The 24,369-nt window shown below is 34.9% G+C and overlaps 2 protein-coding genes across 2 annotated transcripts in view; one reads left to right on the forward strand and one right to left on the reverse strand.

The window, feature by feature from the left end:
- LOC128200265 (uncharacterized) overlaps positions 1-4,412 on the forward strand; it is a 150,616-nt gene extending 146,204 nt beyond the window's left edge. The window contains exon 2 of the mRNA XM_052893153.1: positions 3,257-4,412. Within this exon, the coding sequence (XP_052749113.1) occupies positions 3,262-3,900 (639 nt within the window). The 5' untranslated portion in view covers positions 3,257-3,261 and the 3' untranslated portion in view covers positions 3,901-4,412. The remainder of the gene's footprint in view (positions 1-3,256) is intronic.
- Positions 1-24,369, reverse strand: part of LOC113514431 (uncharacterized) — a 212,257-nt gene that overhangs the window by 181,145 nt on the left and 6,743 nt on the right. The window lies entirely within an intron of this gene.

Here is a 24,369-nt window from a genome sequence, read left to right on the forward strand (position 1 = left end):
ACTGGTACGCCACCAGCGTAAACCAATGAATAGTGCAAGTAGCGTAGTAACGCTCCATTTTCATACATTGAAGCAGGCGGGGTTGCCATTTAATTTTCATTTATTTAAATAAAAAATAATATTTACTGATATTCACAACTCCGGTTATATTATATGTATGTGTATTTCCATAACTAAGAATGTAACTTTTAAAATATTTGTAATCTATTATCAGCTAATTCCTTAAAATTGTTCTATTTTTTTTTCATACGCATAGGCATGTGTAATAATAACATTGTATTATATTTAATATTTGTTATATATGTTATAATGCAATGTGCTGTTGGTGTTTCTATAAATAAATAAATAAATAGAGATATGTGTGACTTCTCCCGACATTACATGCTCAGAGATATTTGCAAAGTTTGTAACGATGAATGGACGGATGGATATTTGTTAAATTTGCACGCAAAAACAGTTGAATGGATTTGCATGAAATTAGGTACAAGAGCAGCTTATATCCCAACTTAGCATATAGGATACTTTAGGTACTGATTCACGCAGGTGAAGCCGCCGGATATAGCTAGTTTGATCACATACCTAATTATAGTAGTTGCCAGGTGAACAATATCAACAAATTTATATATATGTTGTGTCAGCCGTTAACTGACCACTGCTGAACATAGTCCCCCCCCATAAGGAGGGTTTTGTCAGTAGCTGCCACGCTTGGCAGGTGGGTTTGCAACCACAGTTTGGTTTTAGGTGATGTTTTTAAGAGGGACGCTGCTGCCCATCCCTCCACCACAAGTTCCCTTGTTAGTCGCCTCTTACGACACCTACGGAAAAGAAAAGGGTGACCTATTGGCGGGTCCTACACGGCTAATAAAATACGGATAATTAAATAAAATTTATAAACAATAACACGGGTTGGGTAAATAGAATCAACTGTACATCCCAACTTAAATTGAACTATTTTAGTATATTTTAATATATCAATAATAATCATTACATAATTGCTATATTCCTGTATTCATAAAAGAAATGTGTACAAATAAAAGGATGTTACACACAACTGAATCCAATCTAATAACACAAACAATATAATTGTCCATTAACCATGCGTAACATAATATGGGTGTTTCGATGCAAATAGGGAGAGAAGGTGATCGTGTACGCTCCAGAAACTTTATTTTAGTCTTCAAATTTACATTTTATGAGACGTTTAATAAACATAGGAATTCGAATACTTAAAAAACTGCAAATCTATAAATTCAGAATTGGAAGAGTCATTTGAATATTTTTTGACAGTTAGAATAAATCTAATGATGTCCTAAAATACAGATGGGCAAAGCACCGGGTTTAAACCCGGTGCTTTGGTAAAAACCCAATAAACACCCATAAACTCCCATAATCACCCAAAAAAATAGGTTTTTACGTATTTTTTTGAAAATATGTAAGTAATACCAATAAATTATTTTTATAAATTGTATTGATCAATTCTACAATATTAAATAAAACGTTAACTAATAATATTTCAGGAAATTTTAAAAATCTATATATAATAAAATGAAAGTAATTAATTTTCAGTGTTTTCATGTTGCAGTTGATCAACATATTGGCCTTTTGCTTCCCGTAGATACTTTAAAATTTCTTCATAACACCTCGTTCGCACACATGGCCGTATATATTTAAATTCTTGAGCCACTAACAGTCCGAAATACTCATTTCTTTTATCCTCTTCTCCATAAATTAAGCATTTAGAACATTTTGTTTCTTCTTTCAGTAAATTTTCTTTTACTTTATCCTCGTTTTTTTTCTTTGTTGCGACGACGCTGGGTAAATCATCTGGACACTGGGTCTCACTATCGCCAAATATATTTGGAGATCGGCTTTATGGCAGACATTTTTTCTTTCTACAATTTTAAATTAAATTTATTAGAATAAAAACACACGCGATCTAAGTACCTTTTGTGTTTATTATACCTTACCTACCTAGGTATAAAAAGAGTACTTACGTAGATTTTCTTTTATTAACTGTTTTATACGAAGATCTTGATCTCTCAAATTAGCATCCATTTTACTTCCAGTGATTATCAACTAAATTAATAATCCACAAAGTATTAAATAACGTTTTTATGAAATATTTAGCACAAAATGACTGATGATGTGAGCATGTTCGTTTCATAATAAAAATGTTGCCAGGTAAAAAAGTCGGTTTATACGATCATAATCTTTACGATCGTACATTAAAAAATAGACAAATAATAGTATGAGTACGATTTAAATCGTATATCTGTCAACCCTGCTAGCAAGACAGCGACAAAATCACGTTGCATAACAATGTAGCCCAAGCTTATATCTTATGAAATATACGGAAGAGATACGGACTTAGAAAAAACAGAAATGTTGTTCTTTGTGGAAGTCATTGATGAAATTCTATGTATTTTAGCCCGCAAACTTTCTTCAAACAAAAACAGCGCCATCTAGTATCGAGTTCTGTAATTATCTCTTTGTTTATGGATTTGAAGTAAGACCGCCACGCATGCAATACATTATGACTGGGGATTCCCCTATTCGTCGACGCTGAATATGAGGCGACGACAATCACTGTCAAACGTGTTCACTATTACTCTGACTCTGGTAACGTGACTTCCTGGTAACGTGTTAGGTAGGAAAAGCAGTAAAAAAGTGCATATTAAGGGAGCAGATTTGAAATAATATTTATACTTAACAAGAAATAATTAAAGGTAAGTGGATTTTTGAATGATACAATTATATCATGATCACTTAACAATTTTAACTTAAAATTAGATGTATTATTACAAGCTTTTATTTAGCTTGCGTTATGTAAATAAAAGTATGTAGGTATGTTCGTATGTTGATGCAATTATCCTCAATCCTCAACCGAACTAACTACTGGGATAAAATTTTCCATACACGTTTATTTTGGATGATAGTGCATAGTTAGCTGAGAGTCGTCATTGGATAATAATGGTGGATAGCCTAAGATGTGTACTAGATATTTATTTTTAACATAATATGCGTAAACCTAATCGAATTAAAGAAGTTGCTGAGAAAAATACAGAACAATACGATAATAAACTAGCGTCTGCGTTTAATCCTCCGAGGAGATGTAATTTTACAAAGGTTTTTTGTATTTATTTTATTATTTTTTTAATAAATTTATTGTAAATAACAAGAAATAATCATTGTAAAAAAATAGGCACTCTATTGTTGAATTTTCGTCAGACCAACTAATCATCGTTCATTTTTTTAGGTTCAATGGGGAGACCTAAAGATTTACGCATATGGGAGCACTACCGTACTTTACCAAACAAGTCTGTTTCTTGCAAGCTTTGTAATAAGGTCTACAAATTCAGTAATGCTGCCAAAATGCTTCAACATCTTATCACTTGTCCAAAATCTCCAGAAACATTAAAAGACTCTATGAAACTTATAAAAGATAGCTCGTCCAAAACCAAAATGTCTGGACTGTCAGAGATAGAGACAAATGATTCTTTTATAAGCCCCTCGTCGTCTGCTAACACTACAATAAATGCTGAGTTTCAAGACACCGATGATCATATAAAAACAGAATTAGCGAGAGCTATATTTGTAACAGGGACGCCATTATCGATGGTGCAACATCCTTTATGGATACAATTTTTCGAAAAATTGCAACCAAAATTTAAAATACCTTCACGTAAAGCTTTAGCGACAAAATACTTAGATAAAATATATAGAGAAATGCGTTTTGAGTTAAATGAGGAACTAAATGCTTGTAGTTACTTACACCTTCAGTGCGATGGCTGGTCTAATTTAAGAAATGAAGGAATAATAAACTTTCTTATATCAAAACCTCAACCTGCATACGTTAAAAGTTTGAATACAGAAAGTAATCCTCACACTAGTGAACCTTAGCCAAGAAGTTGAAAAAGTAATGAAAGTGTATGGAGCAAATAAGTTTCTTGTACTTATTGGCGATAACGCTAGAAATATACAAAAGGCATTCGAATTAACAAAACTCAAATATCCACATGTTGTTCCTCTCGGTTGCTGTGCACATATCCTTAACTTGTTGTGCCAAGATATTGTAAAGATACAAGAAGTAACTGTGTTTATTATGCAAGCCATAAATATAATAAAAACTGTTAAAAGGAGTCAACGATTAAGTTCCTTGTTGATAAAATCAAGGCAGGGTGAAGAAACAAACACTAAAATTGCCTTGTGCTACAAGATGTGGAAGTCATGTTACTTCTTTAAAAAGTTTGAAAGCAAAAAAGATAGCTTTTCAAATATAAACAGTTAGAGAAGATGTGGTAATTTCAAGAGATATTAAAGATTTAATTCTAAGTGATGATTTCTGGACGAAGACAGGGGAATGTATAAGTATTTTGGAACCAGTCACTGAAAGCATATTTTACTTAGAGAGCGACCAGAATCGTTTGCATCGCACATACGCTTACATATAGAGATGTAGCTAAGATACGTTTTGCATTAAATGAGATTTCGACATTGAGCGAAGAAAGCAAACAGCAGATTCTAACATCAGTATCTTCAAGATGCAATATGGCAATGAGGCCAATACATTTTGCAGCATATATTCTAGACCCCAGGACTCTAGGAGTCGAACTTACTCAAGAGGAAGAACTTAAGGGTATGGAGTTTATCTACAATTTAAGCCAACACTTAAGTTTGTCAAATGTAATGGCAGATTTGGCGTGTTATAAAGCTAAAGAAAACTTTTGGGCCAGAGGATTTGTATGGAGCTCATTAGATAGCATTGAGCCCCTAATATGGTGGAAAGGTATTTGTGGTTCCACTGAGTTAAGCAAAGTAGCGATTCGTATTCTATCAGCTCCCTGTACTTCGGCAGCCACTGAGCGTTCCTTTAGTATCCAAGGCTACATACATAATAACAAAAGAAATCGACTTACAACTGAAAGAACTGAAAAAATTTCATTCATTTGTTATAACTGGAATCTTAAACATAAAGCTGAATGCGAGGACATTCAGTTTAATGAAGAAAATACCTTAGAAGCTTTCATTGAGCAAGTAAATGAACATAACAGTTTAGACGAAATAGAGCCTATCGAACCTATACAATTCATCGCTTGTAATAACTCTGAATCTGACAGTGATTGACTGTAGTTTTACATTTTACTTTCATCTCTTTCTTAATAAACTCAAAATCAAATTAAAAGTTTTTTATTCTGTAGGCTGCATAATAATATTGTCTATGTCCAGTATAGTGGACGTCTTGCGGCTGAGATGACGATGATGAAGTACAAAATCATAAACACCCAAAAATTTGGGTGTTTATGGGGTTTAAACCCAATAAACCCAAAACACCCGGTTTTTACCCACCAGACTTTAAACCCACCCAGGTGGATTGCCCATCTCTACCTAAAATCGATTAGGGTACTAGGGGACTGACGTGCCATCAGCAAAAAAAAAAAGATTTACTCAAAAGCTGATAATTTATATGCATGGAGGAACAAAAATAAAAAAAAAATAATACTTAAAATGAATAGCATTAAAAAGTAAGAAAACAAAATTACTACGAAAGTAGTTATTATCGTTAACTATTGCCACATACTAAAAGAGATAGAAATATTTTTTTTTAAATAAATAGTTTTTTTTTTGTTTTCCTAAAATTTCCGATTTTGAATTGTAGTATTTTTGATTAGAGGTCTTTTATAAACCCTCTTATTGATAAAAACTAAAACCTTCTACACTACTTGCTATCTACTTTAACCATTGCACAGTTTTGAAAAATTAAATTATTATTTAGAATTTAGTATAAATAAAATATACAAAATAGTTAAATAACTAAAATAGGTTTATGACAAGTTTGATGTTATTATGAATAAGGACAGATTTCTTACTAACATTATGAATTTGATCTCGGTATTTTTTTTCTTCTGTTTGTAACAGAAGATAACAAGACTATGTCAACTGACGGGTGGTGACAATGGTCGTCACACTGTTATTTATAAGAATAATAACACAGTCACACTGCCAATACTTGTATGTCATCATTGAACTGACGAGATTTATAAGAGGTGATAATTTATTGAAGTGACATAGTAAAGACTGTTCGCTTCTTATCGATCCAATATTAAAATTGTATGCGGATGAAACCAATCGGGACGTCGTTATTCTCGTAATAATTATAGACCACAAATTTAAAGACAGACAGACGTCACATGCATCTCAATTTATACGAGAACTAACTACCCGTCCTCGCTTTGCACGAGTGTGTTTTTTAGTTTGTTTCTATAGAACTTAATACAAATATAAATAAACAATTGAGCCGACCATAAGACAATCTAATAGCCGTGTAAGTCCCGGAATAGAATAGGCCACACCTCCCATTTCCGTGGGTATTGTAAGAGGCGACTAAGTGAGCTTATGGTGGAGGTATGGGCAGCCGCGTCCCTCTTAAAACATCACCAAAAATCAAACTGCAGTTGCCAAACCACCTGCTGACCGTGACAACTACTAGTAAACCTCCCTAATGGGAGAGGCTATGCTCAGCAGTGGACAGTTAATAGTTGGTATAACAACAACATAAGACAGTCTGATGCCTAATAATAGTAGTACTACAGGGAGACTTTGTACAAAAGTCGATTGCTTGGGTACCTCTGTCCCATTCGTGTTTCTACCTTGAAGCAGTTGTGTTTGCATGGCTGTGTTTCGGTTTGAAAGATGGGATATGGCATGAATTTACTGGGTACAGAGGAATAACACCTGAGTCCTCAGGAATGGCAACGCATGGGGGGTATCATGGGCGAAACAGTATACTCTGTTATGTCCATGGTATTGCTCATGTCTATAGGCGACGGTTACCACTTTCCATCAGGTGGGCCGTCAGCTTGTTTGTCATTCTAAGTTGTATAAAAAAAAAAACAAGAAAATTACAAAATTGATTAATTTATTGACCGTTTCGATTTGTTATTAGTTTCATTTAGAGAGTGTTTCTATGATAATTAAAAATTATTAATTATTTTTATTTATAAGATATTTAGCATATAATTTAAAGTGGCCTCGCCTGCGCTCTCTATATATTATACGTTGGCCAGTATAGGGTACCAGTAAGTATTTAGGCGAGTATGAGGTTAGGTTATTCGGGTCATCATGACTAATTCACCATGACAACAACCTGACAGGTATATTGGTAGCGACGGGGCTGCTTGTCCCCATTAATAACGATCCCTCCCCTCCCGTGGCACGAGTATTTCAATCGGCACCACAAAGGTTGCCGCGTCCAAACGACGGCCCTAACTCATAACTCCGCATCATATGTTTATTTGTTTCGGCCGGCCCTTTCGAATGTCTTTGAAGTGTCCACGCCTATGTTTGTAATATAAATTTACGGTGCGGTTCTGGGAATACGATCACAGGGACTGTGTAGTTGCATTACTTGCGCTTCATGAAATTTTGTTGGCGCACATTGTAAATAAATTGGAAGTGGCAATTACTCTATGTATGAGGTGGTACATCAAAGATTTTTACAACTTAGTTGTGGTATAATTTCTGAACAGTTTCCCTTTGGTTTCTAATCTAGAAATGCGGCAGCGCGTCGTGTGAAGTTCAAGTCAAAAACAGGCGACACAGCAACCGTGTATTACACGAAACATTTGAAGTTATTTTTAACTCTTTATTGCACCAGAAACATAAAAAAACAATGACATTTAAAAAAAATCGTTGAAATATAGTAGCATAATGTACAGATTGAAAAACATATATAAATAAAGGTACAAAAGGCAGTCTTATCGCTAGGGGAATCTTTTACAGACAAGCTTTGGTTAAAGAAGAACAAGTAGAAGTGGGTAGGTAGCGTAAGAGTGAACTATTTTTTGCCTTTTAATAACTCTAAATCTATTGAACACAAATACATTAATCTTGGTTTATTTATTAAAAATCCATAGATTAATTAGACCTCCAAATTTCATAAATATACCTCAAATAGTTAAGCTTATAAATTACACACACACAAAAAAAACTACAAAATAAAAGTAATATCAATAGATTTTTTTTATTGTTAGGAATTTTGTTTCACAACAAATAAGACTTTGCCCCGTCAAGAAAAACAGAGGCATTGACTGTAATAAAATTAATCAAAACGGGAGTAATTAATATATAAACATAGCGTTTAAAATATTTTAAAACGTCAAACTTATAACTGTACCTATGTTATTCAAATACATAATGATTGATTGATTTTAAAAATAATAAAGTCTGTTCAAATATTGCGACGATATCGTGTATCATCATCATTATCATCACATCAGCCGTTAACTGTCCACTGTCGAACTCCGCCATAAAAGGACCCCACCCTCCCCTTTATGGGGGACCTTTATTTGTCATTATGATATATAAAAAGAAACAAATGAATAGAGTAGCACTCTCCTTATTGAAACATGAAATACAAAAAGCTGTAAGTAGAAGTAATATTTTTTTCCTACAAAATATCTAAAGAGTTTTATGTCCATCGGGGGAGCTGAAATCTGTCTTGTAGCGGCGGAGGAAGCAATCACGTTTGCTGTAATTTCGGCAGGTTCACGCTTCACTGCATATGTCTATTAAAATATAGGTAATACCGATAATGGATGGTCGAAAAAATTGAACTGGTACAGAGCTGAAGGTTATATATAAGAAGCTAATAAGTGACAAGCATCATTGGATTGGCAGTTTGAGTATTGTATGGACGCTTTGAAAACCTGTTTTTTGAATATAGACACAAAATAGCCTAATAATATGTAAACGCATAATTTAAAAAAAAAATATAAATGACGCCACGAAAATAGATTGAAAACAGAATTTCAAATGTGCAAAAAGTATGTCTATACTTATTTAATTTATTCTGCCTGGCGTTATTAATTCCTGCTTTTGCAGCCTTCTGACTTAACTTCTTCCACTTTGCCAGGTCTTCAGCATCTTTTGTGGTGAGACCATTGACTTCCACTTCTTGGAGTACGATGCCTAAGCAGCATTCTATACCATTTTATCCATCGACTGGTAAATAGTTATATATTTAGCTGTATGCATAAATCATCATATCAGCCGTTAGCTGCCCACTGCTGAATGTATGCCTTCCCCTATTGAGTGTTTTGCCAGTAGTTGCCACGGTTGACAATAAGTTAGGTTTTGGTGATCTTAAAGGAAGGACGCTGCTGCCAATCCCTCGACCATTAAGTTTTCTAAGTGGCCTGTTATAACAACCACGGGAACGGAAGGAGTGGTCCATTCTATACAGGGACCACAAGGCAAATACTATACTAGGTAGGTACAAGCCATATGCCTAACTAATTACTGTACTTAACTAGTTATGTGAATAACATGTAACGTCTGGGGGGAGGATTTTTTAATAATGTAGGCTACTAGTCCCACTGCTAGCAATATACCGTCTCGGTCGACCTCCACGTGGTTCCCCCTGGAAACTATCGTGCTGAATTCCAGGTGTATTCAGCATCTTTCCCATTCTCACCTATCATCCCTCACTGGTGCCCCGCCAGCTTTATACCGTTAGCATGGGCAGGATCACCATTCTATTATCATAACAAAACACCTTTACAAAGACAACTAAAACATTAAAACAAAAACATTCCATTATCATCCATTAAAAAAAAAAACGTAACGCCTGAATCTAATTACATGTGTTATTTCAGTTAGCTGAAACCAATCGTTCTAAATAACAACTTAAAAATGTAATCATTTTTGCAAAATAAAATCTGTCAGTAGAAATAGACTATTATACTTATTTCAGTCATTATCCGTCCACATTGTATCTACTTATTTAGATAATACTATTTAACACTTGCAAATAGCTCTTTAAGTGGACGATTTAAAGTATATATTTCCCTAACGACTCCACACTACACCCATTCGTTTTTTCTTAAACTCTACATGTCAACAATTTTTTTTCAAGTGTCAAAAGATAAACATTTTTTACGTCCAAATACTGAAATACAAAGATGCCGAAATGTGCTACTACGGGTAGTTTTTTTTTTGTATGCTTATGTTTGACACAGTGTCAGTCTTTGTTGCTAGGGACTGAATGAATATATTTATACTTTGACAGTTTACGTTGTAGTTTTTTTTTTTAAAGTTGGCTGTCGATGGGAGTTTCTTTTATGGCAGGAGTGATTGCGCCAGTTGGATACTCTCTACTGGCAGGGTTGGGAAAGGATGGGTGATGGGGGACCTTTGGTGGTATGATGTGTTTTGAATCTGTTGAAATGCGGCCCAGTATCGAAGATGGTGGTTCTTTAACCACACCTTTGTGGGCTGGTGATTTTGTTGAATGTTTGATGGGGTTTTGGGTGATTAAGCTTCTGATTGTATATGTAGGTGGGTGTTTGGGTATTTAGTGGGTTATTTGTAGATTGTTGGGCAAGATTTTATTGGTCTTTGTGGTGTGTGGAGGATTTAAGTAATGCGGATTACCAGTCTCACTTTTTTTTTATACAACTTAGAATGGCAAACAAGCTGATGGCCCACCTGCTGGAAAGTGGTAACCGTCGCCTATAGACATGAGCAGTACCATGGACATAACAGAGTATACTGTATCGCCCATGATACCCCCCATGCGTTGCCATTCCTGAGGATTCAGGTGTTATTCCTCTGTACCCAGTAAATTCACGCCATATCCCACCCTTCAAACCGAAACCCAGCCATGCAAACACAACTGCTTCAAGGTAGAAACACGAATGGGACAGAGGTACCCAAGCAATCGACTTTTGTACAAAGTCTCCCTCTAGCTCACTGCTAGCAATATACCCTTATCGTCCCCAACTGATACTCCGCCAGCGTATACTGTTAGCGCAGGCAGAGTTACCATTCTATTATCATTCACTGACAAAAAAAAAACAAAAAAACACCCCCTTACTCCATCCACCATCTTCAGCGTATGCAGTTAGCGCGGGAAGGTTACCATTCCATTACCACCCATTTAATAAACCTAAAGTTCTGATTCTGTCTATGTATAACATGCCTTATGTTATTATAACATACCATGACATAAAGTATAACATTACAAAACCATCTGCAGAGTGTCATTGACCTTAACCTATTGTTATCCAATTTACTTTATCCATTGGATCCCGTAGGTGATAAAACATGATTCGTTCTCGTTGATTACGGAGTTTACAGTCCACCGAATACATTATGATCTTTATTCTCTTGCAATAAGGGTGATTTTGCTATGATGTAAATAATATTTGTTGTCCGTTCAATTTATATTTTATTATTTTAATTGGATTTAATAGTTTGATAAAAGATCCATTATAGGATGTAGTAAATTTTATTTTAATGTGTGTAATGAAATGTATAAGATGGAAGTAAAATGTTTTATGACAGTGTTTAAACATCTACGAATATGTATAATTTTTTTTTGTAACAGAATGGCAAACAAGCTGACGGCCCAACTGATGGAAAGTGGCAACCGTCGCCTTTAAACATGAGCAGTACCATGGACATAACAGAGTATACTGTTTCGCCCATGATACCCCACATGCGTTGCCATTCCTGAAGACTCAGGTGTTATTCTTCTTCCTTTCCTATATTCTACAATATTTGTAAAATAGCTGAATTGCCGTATGGTTTCGGCATAAAATCGTGCCACCCCTTATTTTTCCCTGGGTGTCGTAATAGGCGACTAAAGGAGGACGAAGGATGGGCAGCAGTGTCCCTCTTAAAACATCTACACAAAACATCTCTTAAAACATCAAAGCCTAACTGTGGTTGCCAATTCGCGTACCAAGCGTGGCAACTACTGTCAACCCCACACACACGAAGGGGAGGTTTATGTTCAGTAGTTGTCAATTAAAGATACGTTGATGATGATGCAAAATAGAAAAATATTAAAAAAACAATATCACAATAAGTGCATAACCATAATTACAAAAGAGAGAAAAAAAATTACATCTACTGTAACATCGACAAAATCTAATATATAAATTTCATAGCAAGTTTCGAGAAACTTCGTATATATTTGTATTGAACAAATGAAAATCGTATCAAGCAAAGTCACGGCATAGGAATAATAAATCTGGGTAGAAGTGATATTCATATAGGTACTTTCCTTTGTGCGTGCACCGATGCCGGCAAAATGTACCCCACTTCCCCTCACCCAAATAGGGATGTCACAAAAGACTCATTTAATAAATTACTTTGTCATACATAAATAATAAAAAGCAATCTGTTATCGTATTGAAAATAATTAAAGATTGCGTCCCACAAAAAAATCGACTTCAACTGTGACATAACCAGTTATTTTAATCGAAAAACTACTGGCCTGATTTTGATAACATTTCTATGGGATCATTCTATAAGTATATGCTTTCAGATGGAAAAAAAAAATGTTTTCCAAAGCAGTTTAAAACTAACGGAGTTATGAGGCACCAAACACAACAAATATATTAAATTGAGAATCTTCTTTCTGAAGTCGATTGTGATGATTCCATGACGTCGTGGTTAGTAAAAACCAAGATTTAATAGAAGAATTAACAATATATTCGGTTGACAATAATTAAGAGAAAAGAAAAGTACTACGCAGATTAAATTTATTAAATAATATTACTACGATAGATTTGACAGCTGACATTTATTGACAGATGACATTTGCTAAAAGTATGTTGGGAATTGCCAACAGGTTGAAGATATGGTATAAAATTCACGAGTGGCGACATTATATCTACAAACAATAAGATGATGACGTGCGCTGTCTTTCCGTTTCTCATGCGAGCTGACCGAATTTATGGGAACAGTTTCGCTGATAAAACACTCCTTTCATAGTATACTAATCATTTCGAACTCACCCTGTAGTATCAGCCGTTAACTGCTGCTGAACATAGCCACCCCCAAAAAAAGGGAGTTTTGCTAGTAGTTGCCACGCTTGGCAAGCGGATTGGTAATCGCAGTTATGCTTTGGTGATGTTTTAAGAGGGACACTGCTACCCATCCCTCGTCCATTAAGTTCCCTTAGTCGCTTCTTACAACAGCCACAGGAAAGGAAAGGGTGGCCCATTCTATGGCGGGACCACACGGCATTATATAAATGTGATAGATTATAAAGGTTACGAGCTGTAATGAGAGTTAATGCAAAATATTAACCACTTTCTCTGAAGAACGATTACGTTTCAAGAAGTTTTTAATCACGTAAAGCTTTTACTTTGTGAAAGTTAAATGTCATTGAGATAATGTCACAAAAGACAAGTTGACACTCTCAGATATAAATTATATCGATTTATGTTGAGCAGGTCAAGTGCGAATATACCCACGCCTTCGGGTTCCGTACAGTTAAAATTTATACAACAGAATGTTAAATTATAAATTTAATTTAATAAACTTTATTGGAGTATATGATGCTTCAGCAGTAGGAAAAAACAGGAGTCGTGAATTATTAGGGGTCTTCTGAGCGATTGTTGGTTAAGATATTTTTGTCTTCCACAAATTTATATTCTCTTCTCTAATGTTATTCAGGTACCTACTATAATATCGGACACCTATTGACCAACTGCTCTGGTCATACACACCAGTCTTGCAAAACGTAACTGGCCACTAATAGAAACGAACCCCATTATTGTTTTATAAAAAAATGTCTATATATATATATATATATATATATATATATATTAATAACACGTTACGCGAATTTAATGAAGATAGTGCCTATTAGATATAATTCTTTTTATACAACTTAGAATGGCAAACAAGCTGACGGCCCACCTGATGGAAAGTGGTAACCGTCGCCTATAGATATGACCAGTACCATGGACATAACAGAGTATACTGTTTCGCCCATAATACCCCCCATGCGTTGCCATTCCTGAGGATTCAGGTGTTATTCCTCTGTACCCAGTAAATTCACGCCATATCCCACCCTTCAAACCGAAACACAGCCATGCAAACACAACTACTTCACGGTTGAAACACGAATGGGACAGAGGTACCCAAGCAATCGACTTTTGTACAAAGTCTCCCTCTGGTGATAAATAATTGAAAGTTAGGAGATGTATCGCGAGTGGTGTTTTTATAGTTCAAGAAACTGTTTCCATTATTGCAGCTGGCTGCCTTCAAACTTCGATTCCAGTGTATGTGCTAATAACACACTAGATCGGATTATAGGTCAGTGAGTCCCGTCGTTATAAGTATTTGTTGTCCTTTAGTCAAGGGATTATATCAATAAGTTTATAATAGAACATCCCTACAAGATCAGTTAAATCCCCGCGTGGAGTGACTATTTACACGCCGCTTCATCAATTGTGATAAAATCAACGTTGACTTGCAATCACACTGTCTTATTATAATACGTATAAAATATTGATGTATGATATTTTATAGAGATATTAGAGTGAAGATATTGTTTAAGTTTAGAATTCGGAACCGTGTGCCTATATGTATATTTCACTCTATAATATTTTATTGCTATACAAAAAGAAACGACAGCCTGAATTGTTGCAATATTAAAACCCATACAGCTAACAGCCTTTGAATTAAAAATAAAATGTGAAAATCAGCTCAAACATCGCGATGTAACTGTGTAACATAGTTACAAAAATGCCCGCAATACCAGAGGGCCTACCATGAAATGTTTTCCGAAATTACGGATCCGAACGAAACACAAATTTAATGTTAAAATTACATGATATATACCGTTTAAAAATATTAAAAATGCTAAAGTATCGTTCCGCTCCATATATCGAATCAATTTCGGTATGGACAAAAACACGAAATAGAGTCCGAAAATTCAGAATTTTATATCATGGTAGACCCCGAAGGCCATTACTCGCGCGTTGCTTTCAGGATCTGAAGAAAATTCTATAGCCTTTTCTTGAAGAACCTCATGAAAAACCTCGATAGAAAGCTCATACTTCTTATAAATTAATAATATGAATAAATACATATCAATGCCTAATAGATAATAATAATACAGATAATACGGTACCTATCGTGAAATAATTTCAATGATTGAATAATTCTATAATAAACTATTTTTAAAGTGAAAAAAGTTGTCCTCTCTCCTACTTGCTGTGTCCAACATAAGTGGTACTTGTGGTCTGTTAATTGTTTCAATATCTACCAACAAATTATGGAATGCAATAAAAAGTAAATTCAAATATTGGATTCTAAACTAAATTATTAGAACTCGTCATTCATCGTGTGTGCATGTGAGTGATTGTGCGTGTAAGCATATGTGAGTGTGGAAGTGCGGGTACAAGTGTTTGCGTGTGTGTGTTTGTGTTCACAATTCAAGTTGTGGAACAAAATGTACCTATATTATATCGTATTAACTGAGTTGCCAAAAAACTGCGTCAAAGCAGAATACGAAGTATACAGAGGAAATGCCGGAAGGCGAGCAAAGAACAAAGCGAACGCCAGGTAAAGGGTGTCAGACAAGAAATCTGCACTTGAAGACCCTTCAAATTATTTTCGTGAAGATCTAGAAAAAGGAATTCATCAATAGAATTTTTGCAAGTTTTAATACATATCTTATATAATAGATATAATAATAAAATTATAAGTAGACGATGTTGTTGGTTACTTCTAAAATCCACGCGTACAGAGATGCGGATAAGAACAAGTATTAAACTACGCGTAAGTATACGAGTATTAAATTTAATTCAATTCCAATTAGCTTTTCATACGAGATTAAGTAACAAACAAACACCTTTACAAACTTTCATATTTATAATATTGTTATAATGCTCGCGACTTCATCAATCTTCACCAGATACATGGTTTACTGAGCAGTATAAAAAGTATCCTCTGTCCTTTTTCATCTCATATACAAAATTTCACAGTTATTGGACCAGCTGTCAAGGCGGTAAGAGGTAACAAACTTATTGTAACTAGTTTATAATATTAGTAAGGATTAGGATAGCTGAAACGATGTGCTACTATTGCGCACTATAAACGCCGGTACATGGGGAAAGAATAAAGAGAGGTAAAGGGTTTGCTCAAGAGAACTCAGGACTTGAGGGCCCTTCAAATTATACAGGTGGAGGCGTAGAGATGTGGTGAATATGCGAAATATCGATACATCTCATCGCGTATATTACACGAGTTAGAATGAAGATTATGGACTTTCAAAATATTACATAACCTTCAATAAAATAATTGCTGTGCCTTTAGAGGGTTTACATTGAAGCTTTTTTTTATACCACTGAGGTGTTAAATAAGGATACGGCCAACCTGATATTAAGCGGTTATAGTAATCTATTAAGGCCTGCCAGGGGCATTACGCGTACGTTGCCATACTTGCGGTGACTTCATAACCCCCATTTTTGCAGAACCCCATACTGTAGTCCCTTGTAGGAACCTCGACAAGAAGCTATATCTCTAGTGCTTAAGATCTATATTGTTACAACATGACAATGCAATAAATGATTGAATTGAAACCACCTGTCAAAGCGGGAAAATTACTTTTTTATGCATGATAATGGAATGTTAACCCCGCCTGCGCTATCGGTATACATTGCAGGGGCACCAGTGAGGGATGATAGGTGAAGATGAAGTAGGTCAGTTAGCCCACCGTGACGAATCTAACAATAAATCAATCACAATAGTTTCCAGGGTGAACCACAAGAAGGTCGACCTGATAGGGTATATTGCTAGCATTGGGGCTACTAATCCCCACTACTAACAATCCCTTCTCCCCCCAACGCGAAAACTACTGGTAAAGCCAGCAAATAGGGGGAAGCCTATGTTCAGCAGTGGACAGTTAACAGCTGACATGATGATGATGATGACTTCCAGGAATAGCGAATCAGATGTAATTTTATATTGTAAGAGATTTTGCTATCTTATGAGAAAAGTTCGCTATTACAATTAGATATCGACACTCCAAAATACAGTCATGCTCCGCCCCTAGCCACTCGAGTCGTGTCGACCAGTAGAGCGGTAGCAAGATTTTTTGCTTGCGTCACTTAAAAAAAAAGGTTACCGGGTCAAACGTTTTCGGTGCCCATCTTGTTTTTAATTTTAAACAGCCTTTGTAAATTTTTACCCGAATGAAGAATTTTCAGCTGACTTTAAAAAGAAGGAAATTCTAACTTTGATTGTATAATTTTTTTTTTTTTTTATATTATTTGTTACCTCATAATTCCGTTAGTTCTAAACCGAATTGGATTTTTTCATGAAAAGATGTACTTACAGATTAGTCTAATAATTTTATCAAAATTGGTTCAGTAGTATAATTTTTGGACAGCATAATTGATATTGTCACAATTGAAGTCGTTTTCTTTTGTAGTACACAATCTTTAATTATTAAAGGGTGCGGTAGGTAGGTATGTCTCGTATAAGAAAACTTATTCGAATTCTTGGGCTACTTACTGCTAGCAACGACTCTGATTAGCTAAAGCACAAGATATCTTTTTCCATGGCAAGATTTAAACATAATTACCATTGATTTAAAATTGGAGATTGTACTAACTACTGCAATAAGATGAGAGGAAAACACCATGATGTCTGTATATATATCGCCTTATTTACAAAGTCTAAAAACTTCTACAAATCTATTTTAACTATTACACTTTTTTTTTATTTATTCGAATAAATAGTGATTTCAAAGAATTTTTTTTTATTTTGTAAGGACTTGTTTTTGATATTTATAGCACGTAGATGTAAGGTGTGTACATAATAGATAATATTTTTTACATATTTGTATATAATATACATAAATATGTATATAATTTATTCAAATTGAGATGTAAAACAAAGAGACAAAAGAGTTCAATAGCTAAATTAGGTTTATGAGATGTTAAACCTTTTTATAATAACAAATATCGATATCCTGATAACTTATCCTAACAGGATATCGATCGTGTACACTGGATGAGATAATGTTCGTCACATGTTACAATATGATAAAGGATTGTTAATAACGAGAACTAGGGATCTATTGCTAACAACAGTAGTTATTGCTTATAAGGTCGACGCCCTTGAAACCTAAGAACACCGAAATCTTTGCTTGAAACCAATGTGGTTAATTCTTTATGTATTCATCGCAATGTGTCAATTGACTTGCTTTTATCTTCACCTAACGACCCTCATTGGTGCCGCGCCAGCGTACACAGATATCGCAAGCTGGGTTAGCATCTATCATCCATAAAAAAATGACGTGTTGCTGATATTTGCTAAGAAAGAAATTTGCGCTAGCATGGAAATGACCAGATTCCAGCGCCCTCTTACCAAACATGGCAACTACTGGAAAAATGGCCCCTTATGGGGGAGGTTTATGCTCAGCAGTGGACAGTTAACGGCTGATATGATGATGAAATGTAAAATGAAATTGTTATTTGCCTTGTGACAGATATTTGAGATGGACAAGGACATAGGCTAATCTTATCCTGGTCGAAACCGCGGGTAAACACTAGTTTAATATAATTTAGAAAAACAAAATGCAACATTGACAGTTATCGATAACATAAGTTGAAAGAAGAGATTAAATTGTTAATCTCAATAAATATTACACGTAATAGATGCTGATCCTTCCCCCTCCGGATCTGGAAAGTTTACTTACAGGCATAAACTCAACGTGATATTCAATCTTCAATCCAATATCATACAACATACTTAATTCAAAGCTTCTAAAAATTTAAGAATCCAGCCCGGTGCCCATATTATCCTCGACTATCTCGGTAAACGATGCATTTATTGGCAAACGGGTGTGCGTTACGAGGTTTTTACAACCTCTTTACGATATTCGATATGAAGCCGGGATTCTAATAAATGCTTGTGAGCGAGATTTCGGTAATTTTATACTGTATTGGCTAGTATTGCGGGTTTGTCTGTCTGGATTTCGAGGCGTACAGATGAAGTTCAAGGTTTATAAAGGTCAATGGGCCGACAATGACATTCATTGCCCATTGTATGTTACTAGGATTATTTTAGAACGTCGTGTAATTTTTGCGGAGCAAAATGTAAGCGACGACACATACGCAAGCACGCACCCCCGCACGAAGGCACGAATATACACAAGCACGCCCAAGCCTTTTATACTAAGTCGTATGACTTTAAACGTACAACGAACAAGTAAATTTTGATTGCGAAAAAGCAGTTTTCTACAAACAAAAATGGCAGCTTCAATAGTCATAAAATATTGAAGTTTAGATTAAGCAAAATAATCATCGACGTAATATTCTTTTCTTTCTTTTTGGATATTGCTTGAAAGCCGACATAATGAACCGACAAATATAGGTTTTGTATTATAAATTACACTGTTAAAACGTCGTGTGTTCAAGCAATTTCCTGATAAATGAATACAAACCACAAATTTCCGAATGGTTAGTCCATTAATTTAGTGTATAGACCACTACAAAAGGGTTGTCCTATACAAAGGCGTTTGAGCGAAAAGATAGCTAAAAGAATGGCAGAGCTGGAGGCAGTCTTGTATCAGCTAGGTACTTAGTACGATAATGGTGAAACGCATGTGCGTGCATCAAATGGCTTATAAAATGTTTATGGGGTATATTCTTTATGGTAAGAGTTATGGGCACAGTCGCCGTATAGACGGCGAAACGTCGTGAACATGCATAACCCTAGTACGGCAAGGAAATGCCGATTTTAACTCGACGGCAATAAAGGACTTTTTAATACTATTGGTAGGGATATGACAAGATGATGGACGACCTAGAGGAAACTTTTCACTAAGAAGGGATTGTTAATAATGGGGAACAGCGACCCCACTGCTAGTCTTATTATATCCTGGCAGGTCGAACTCCACGTGGTTTCCTCTAAAAACCGTCGTGGTTAACTCTTTATAAATTCGTCATGATAAACCAACTAACCTGACTACTTTCTCGTCTATCATTCCTCATGCTTATACCACCTGCACCAATCGCCACCTGTTTGTTCCATCGCCACTTCGTGTACCGATTGCACAGGTGGAAGTTATCATTAGAATAGAATAAAAATAATCTTTACTCAAATAGCCATGTTTACGAGCTCTTTTAAATCGTCAATTCTTCATCATCCTGCTGCTGGGTTCGGAATATTGTTATCTGCTGACATGAACCTTTACAGTTGCTCTCTTAATTATGTACAAGATAATTTTACATCTACTACTGTACTGTACCATAACTATAATTAGCATGGAATTATATTTATATGTATTATTCAATGGAATATAAACAAGGTAACATCAGACCAGACCTCACAAACAGTACTATTTCACGAGTATGACAGATGCGCCAATCACCATTGCCTTCAACCATAAAGTTTAAACGACCCTGCCTACCACGCTATCATCAGTTTTTTTTTAATAGGCTATAATGGAGTGGTAGCGCTATCGGTATACACCGGCGGGGCACCAGTGAAGGATAATAGGTGAGGATGAATCAGGTCAGTTAGCCCATTGTGACGAATTCAACAAGAATTGTTCACGACGGTTTCCAGGGGGAACCACGTGGAGGTCGACCTAATAGGGCATATTGCTAGCAATGAGGTTGTCAAACTCTATTGCTAACAACCCCCCCCCCCCAGCCCCCGCCATCATCAGTTAGGACCTTATAGTGAGCATGACTAGCTTCAAGGTACTTGAATACATCGTAAGTAGTAATTATCAAATTACCCATACACAAGATAACTAAAAAACCTCAATATACAATGCCATATATAAATCGTACTATTTACTTGTAACGCGACACCACCTCTGAAAACTGTGAGAGCCGCAAATCAGAGTTAGTAGAGAGGAGACCTAGATTACCCTACACACACAGTTACGGACTTGCATATATAAATATGAGACACTTATATATACTTATACTAAGCAAAATCGTCAATGTATATCAGGCATAGGTAACATCGGTACCGTTCAAATATCTATATATTAGATTCCTCTGGACATTTATAACGAATAAAATGTCCTCACCCATTTCAGCCATACTGTCTGATGTTTACATATCTACATTTATTTCGATCGGATTCCCTAATCCGATATTCATTATTGGATAACAAATTTATATATATATATATATATATATATATATATATATATATATATATATATATATATATATATATATATATATATATATATATATATATATATGTTCATGGTTTAGACGAATCATCTTACAAAAAAAAAAAAAAACAATTTGCTGTTCGTGTTTATAAATGTGCTGGTCCTTTTCTTTATGATATTATTTTTTAATTGTCAATTTTAAATGAAAAACACTGTTTGTGGACATGATATATATTTTGTAAATATTTACTTATTTTAAAATTTTTTTTTTATAAAAAACTATCACTTTCTATTAATGTTTAAATAGTTTGCTTATCAAATAAAAAAAAAATCATAAGAAGCAACGACTACCCTTTGTACGTTTATTTTGACTTCTAGCAAGTCAGCCTTTGACACGCCAGGTATCTTTATCATTCTCTAACCCTTAATGTTACATGACCCTCGTTACAAGTACCCTCAGGCCATCTGTGTCAAAGGGCGTACCAACCAAAAGGTGACATGAAATGTTGACATTTAGGCCTCGGAGGGAGGCTCTGTTAATACAGAACGGTTGTTCATGAAATACACTACATCTTTCACTTGTAAGATTTTTTTTCGGGCTGAATTTTGACACATTTTTTTTTTTGGAATCTAAATAAACGCACCATTTTTTCACAGAATAGATATCGTTTATTTACATTATATTACAATGTGGATTTTTTTCAATACCACGAAGATGGCAACCAAGCAAGCGTCTAATAGTAAACGGTTACTGTAGTCTATAGACGTTTGCAATACTAGGGGTGTCACGTGCGCATTACCGACCCTGGAAAAATCTTAATAATAACAAACTAAGTACAGTAAGGCGGTCTTATTGCTGAAAGCAACCTTTTCAAGACAACCTTAAGGTAACGCACTAATTGTTTTGCTAGTGGTTATGATAATTTTAACTAATACTAAAAATGCGAAAGTGAGTTTGTTTGTTACGCTTTCATACTTAGACAGCTAAATCGATTATGATGATTTTTTTGTATAGTGGCAGATGTGACCCTGGAGACAGTTATAGGCTACTTTTTTCTTCCGAAAAACTTATTGGGGATGGGACGAAAAAGTGGTATTTATTGTATGAAACTTTTTATTGTATCGTCCAATTTGCTTCAAACTTTTCAGAATTATTGTTCATAATTCATGATTAAAGTACACATTTTTTTAAACTACATTTAGAAGATGGATTTCTTTCTATAACAATTTTATCTCTACCTATAGGTATACCAATAACCAGAATTGTTGAACAAAATCAGTAATAACGCGAGTGAAGCCCCGGGTAAAAGCTATTAATGTATAATTTTAACGTATAATTATGAATGTTTAAAAATATAAAAAAAAAAATTATAGGTACCTATATATTAATTTTAAAAACAAAATGTTGCAAGTAATTGGATTACGGGATCAAAGATCAAGTCTATTTTCTACCAACTTCAAAAAAAAAAGGATTTTTTCAATTCCGTTGGATATTTTTTATGTTTGTAAACCATCTACAAACCAATTTATAACATAGTTATAAACAAATTTGAAAAAACTTTTTTATCTGAATACTTACAGATTATTCCTATAGAAAATTTATCGAAGTTAGTGTTAAAATAAAAATCTTATTAATTTTTCTTCTTTTTTTAAAAATATACAATTATTTAGCCAACATTACCCAAGTAATTATGTGTGATTATGATTATATTAAAGTCTATATAGGAATATTAGACTCGAAACTACCGAGGTACAGTCGAGCGCATAATTACAGCAATTTGGCTGAATCGTGAAACCTAATTAGGTTTGTTATAGAGCCCGCTATTTAGAGGTTTGTGCTTGGCCCAATTTTTAATCGTGTAGTATGGTCTGTTTCCATACAACTTAATGATAATGTAAACATACAAATAATTGACCAGACCATAGACAATCTACTTTTTTCTTATACAACGAAGGTGGCAAACAAGCATACAACCTGTCTGATGGTACGGTTAACGGTCTCTGTAGCCTATAAACGCCTGCAACACTAAGGGTATAACATGCGCGTTGCCTACCATTAAGACACCTTAGTATACTCATTCCAAAGCATAAGCATTCTTAGAGGGGAGGGAAAAAGATTGTTAGAAATGCGGACTACCAGTTCCATTGCTAGCAATATACCCTGTCAGGTCGACCTCCACGCAGTTCCCCTGGAAACCATCATGCTGAATTCTAGATGTATTCATCACGATGGGCTAACTGACCTGCTTTTTCATTTTTACCTATCATCCCTCACTAATGCCCTGCCAGCGTATACCGTTAGAGCAGGCAGGGTTACCATTTCATTATCCTCCATTAAAAAAAAAGGTTCTTAGGAGAAAATTCCTTTGAAACCGCACTGTATGTGACCATTTAGGTTCAAGCGAGTGAGAATGAAATCCCTGTTGACAGCGAGCAATGTGATGATAAAAAGTGGTTGTGGGCATCATTTCAAACAATTCCTCTGAACCTAATCGGTTGTACAAGGGGTAGGCTTAAGAGCTCGATAGCGTCTGTGAGCTTGGGATCGTCGACTATTCGGTTGGACTATATTATTTTAGATATCTATTATATGTAAAAATTTTGGCGAAGCATTTATAATGAGAGCAGACACTATTACACATACTTGTAAATGTACCGAAAAATATCTAAGGATTATACATTTTTCGGTACATTTTCAGTACAATTATATCTGAAAATATTATTTTTATTGTCGTATTAAATAGGATCATTGTAATTCATTGCTGTGTTGTCTCGGTATACCGAGAGAATAGGCCAACCCTTTCTATTCCGTGGTTGTCGTAGGAGGCGGCTAAATTAATTTAATGGTCAAAGGGTGGGCAGCAGCGTCCTTCATAAAACATCAAAACCTAACTACAGTTGCCAATACGTCTGTCAAGCGTAGTAACTATTGACAACAATCCTTTATAAGGGATACATATGTCCAGCAGTGGGCAATAAACGGCTGATATAACTATATAATATAATAATAACTATATATTATCAGAGCACAGGTGTTTGTACCGTAGTACATTTACGAGCATGACCGCAGTTTTATCGGAAACCAATCTTATGTATATAGCAGATTCAGATATATAGCAAAACAGCAATGAACAATAATAATTAGGGTTCCGCAGCCACGGCCGCATTATGGTGCAGTTTTTGTGTTCGCCGTGAATCACTTGGATCGTAGTTAAACGTACAATCGAAAACACATTCTTTATTGTACACAAACATAATAATAACCTTTTCATGTGAATTAATTTATTAATTTTTAAAAATAAAAATAGACAATCATACGATTCGTGTACATTACATAAACATATATGTAAAATACGTATATACAAATAATAATTCAAACTACATAATAATTGCATAAAATACATAAACGATATAAAATA

This window comes from Galleria mellonella, unplaced genomic scaffold (assembly GCF_026898425.1).
Source record: "Galleria mellonella isolate WM207_F2 unplaced genomic scaffold, CSIRO_AGI_GalMel_v1 utg172, whole genome shotgun sequence".
NCBI lineage: Eukaryota > Metazoa > Arthropoda > Insecta > Lepidoptera > Pyralidae > Galleria > Galleria mellonella.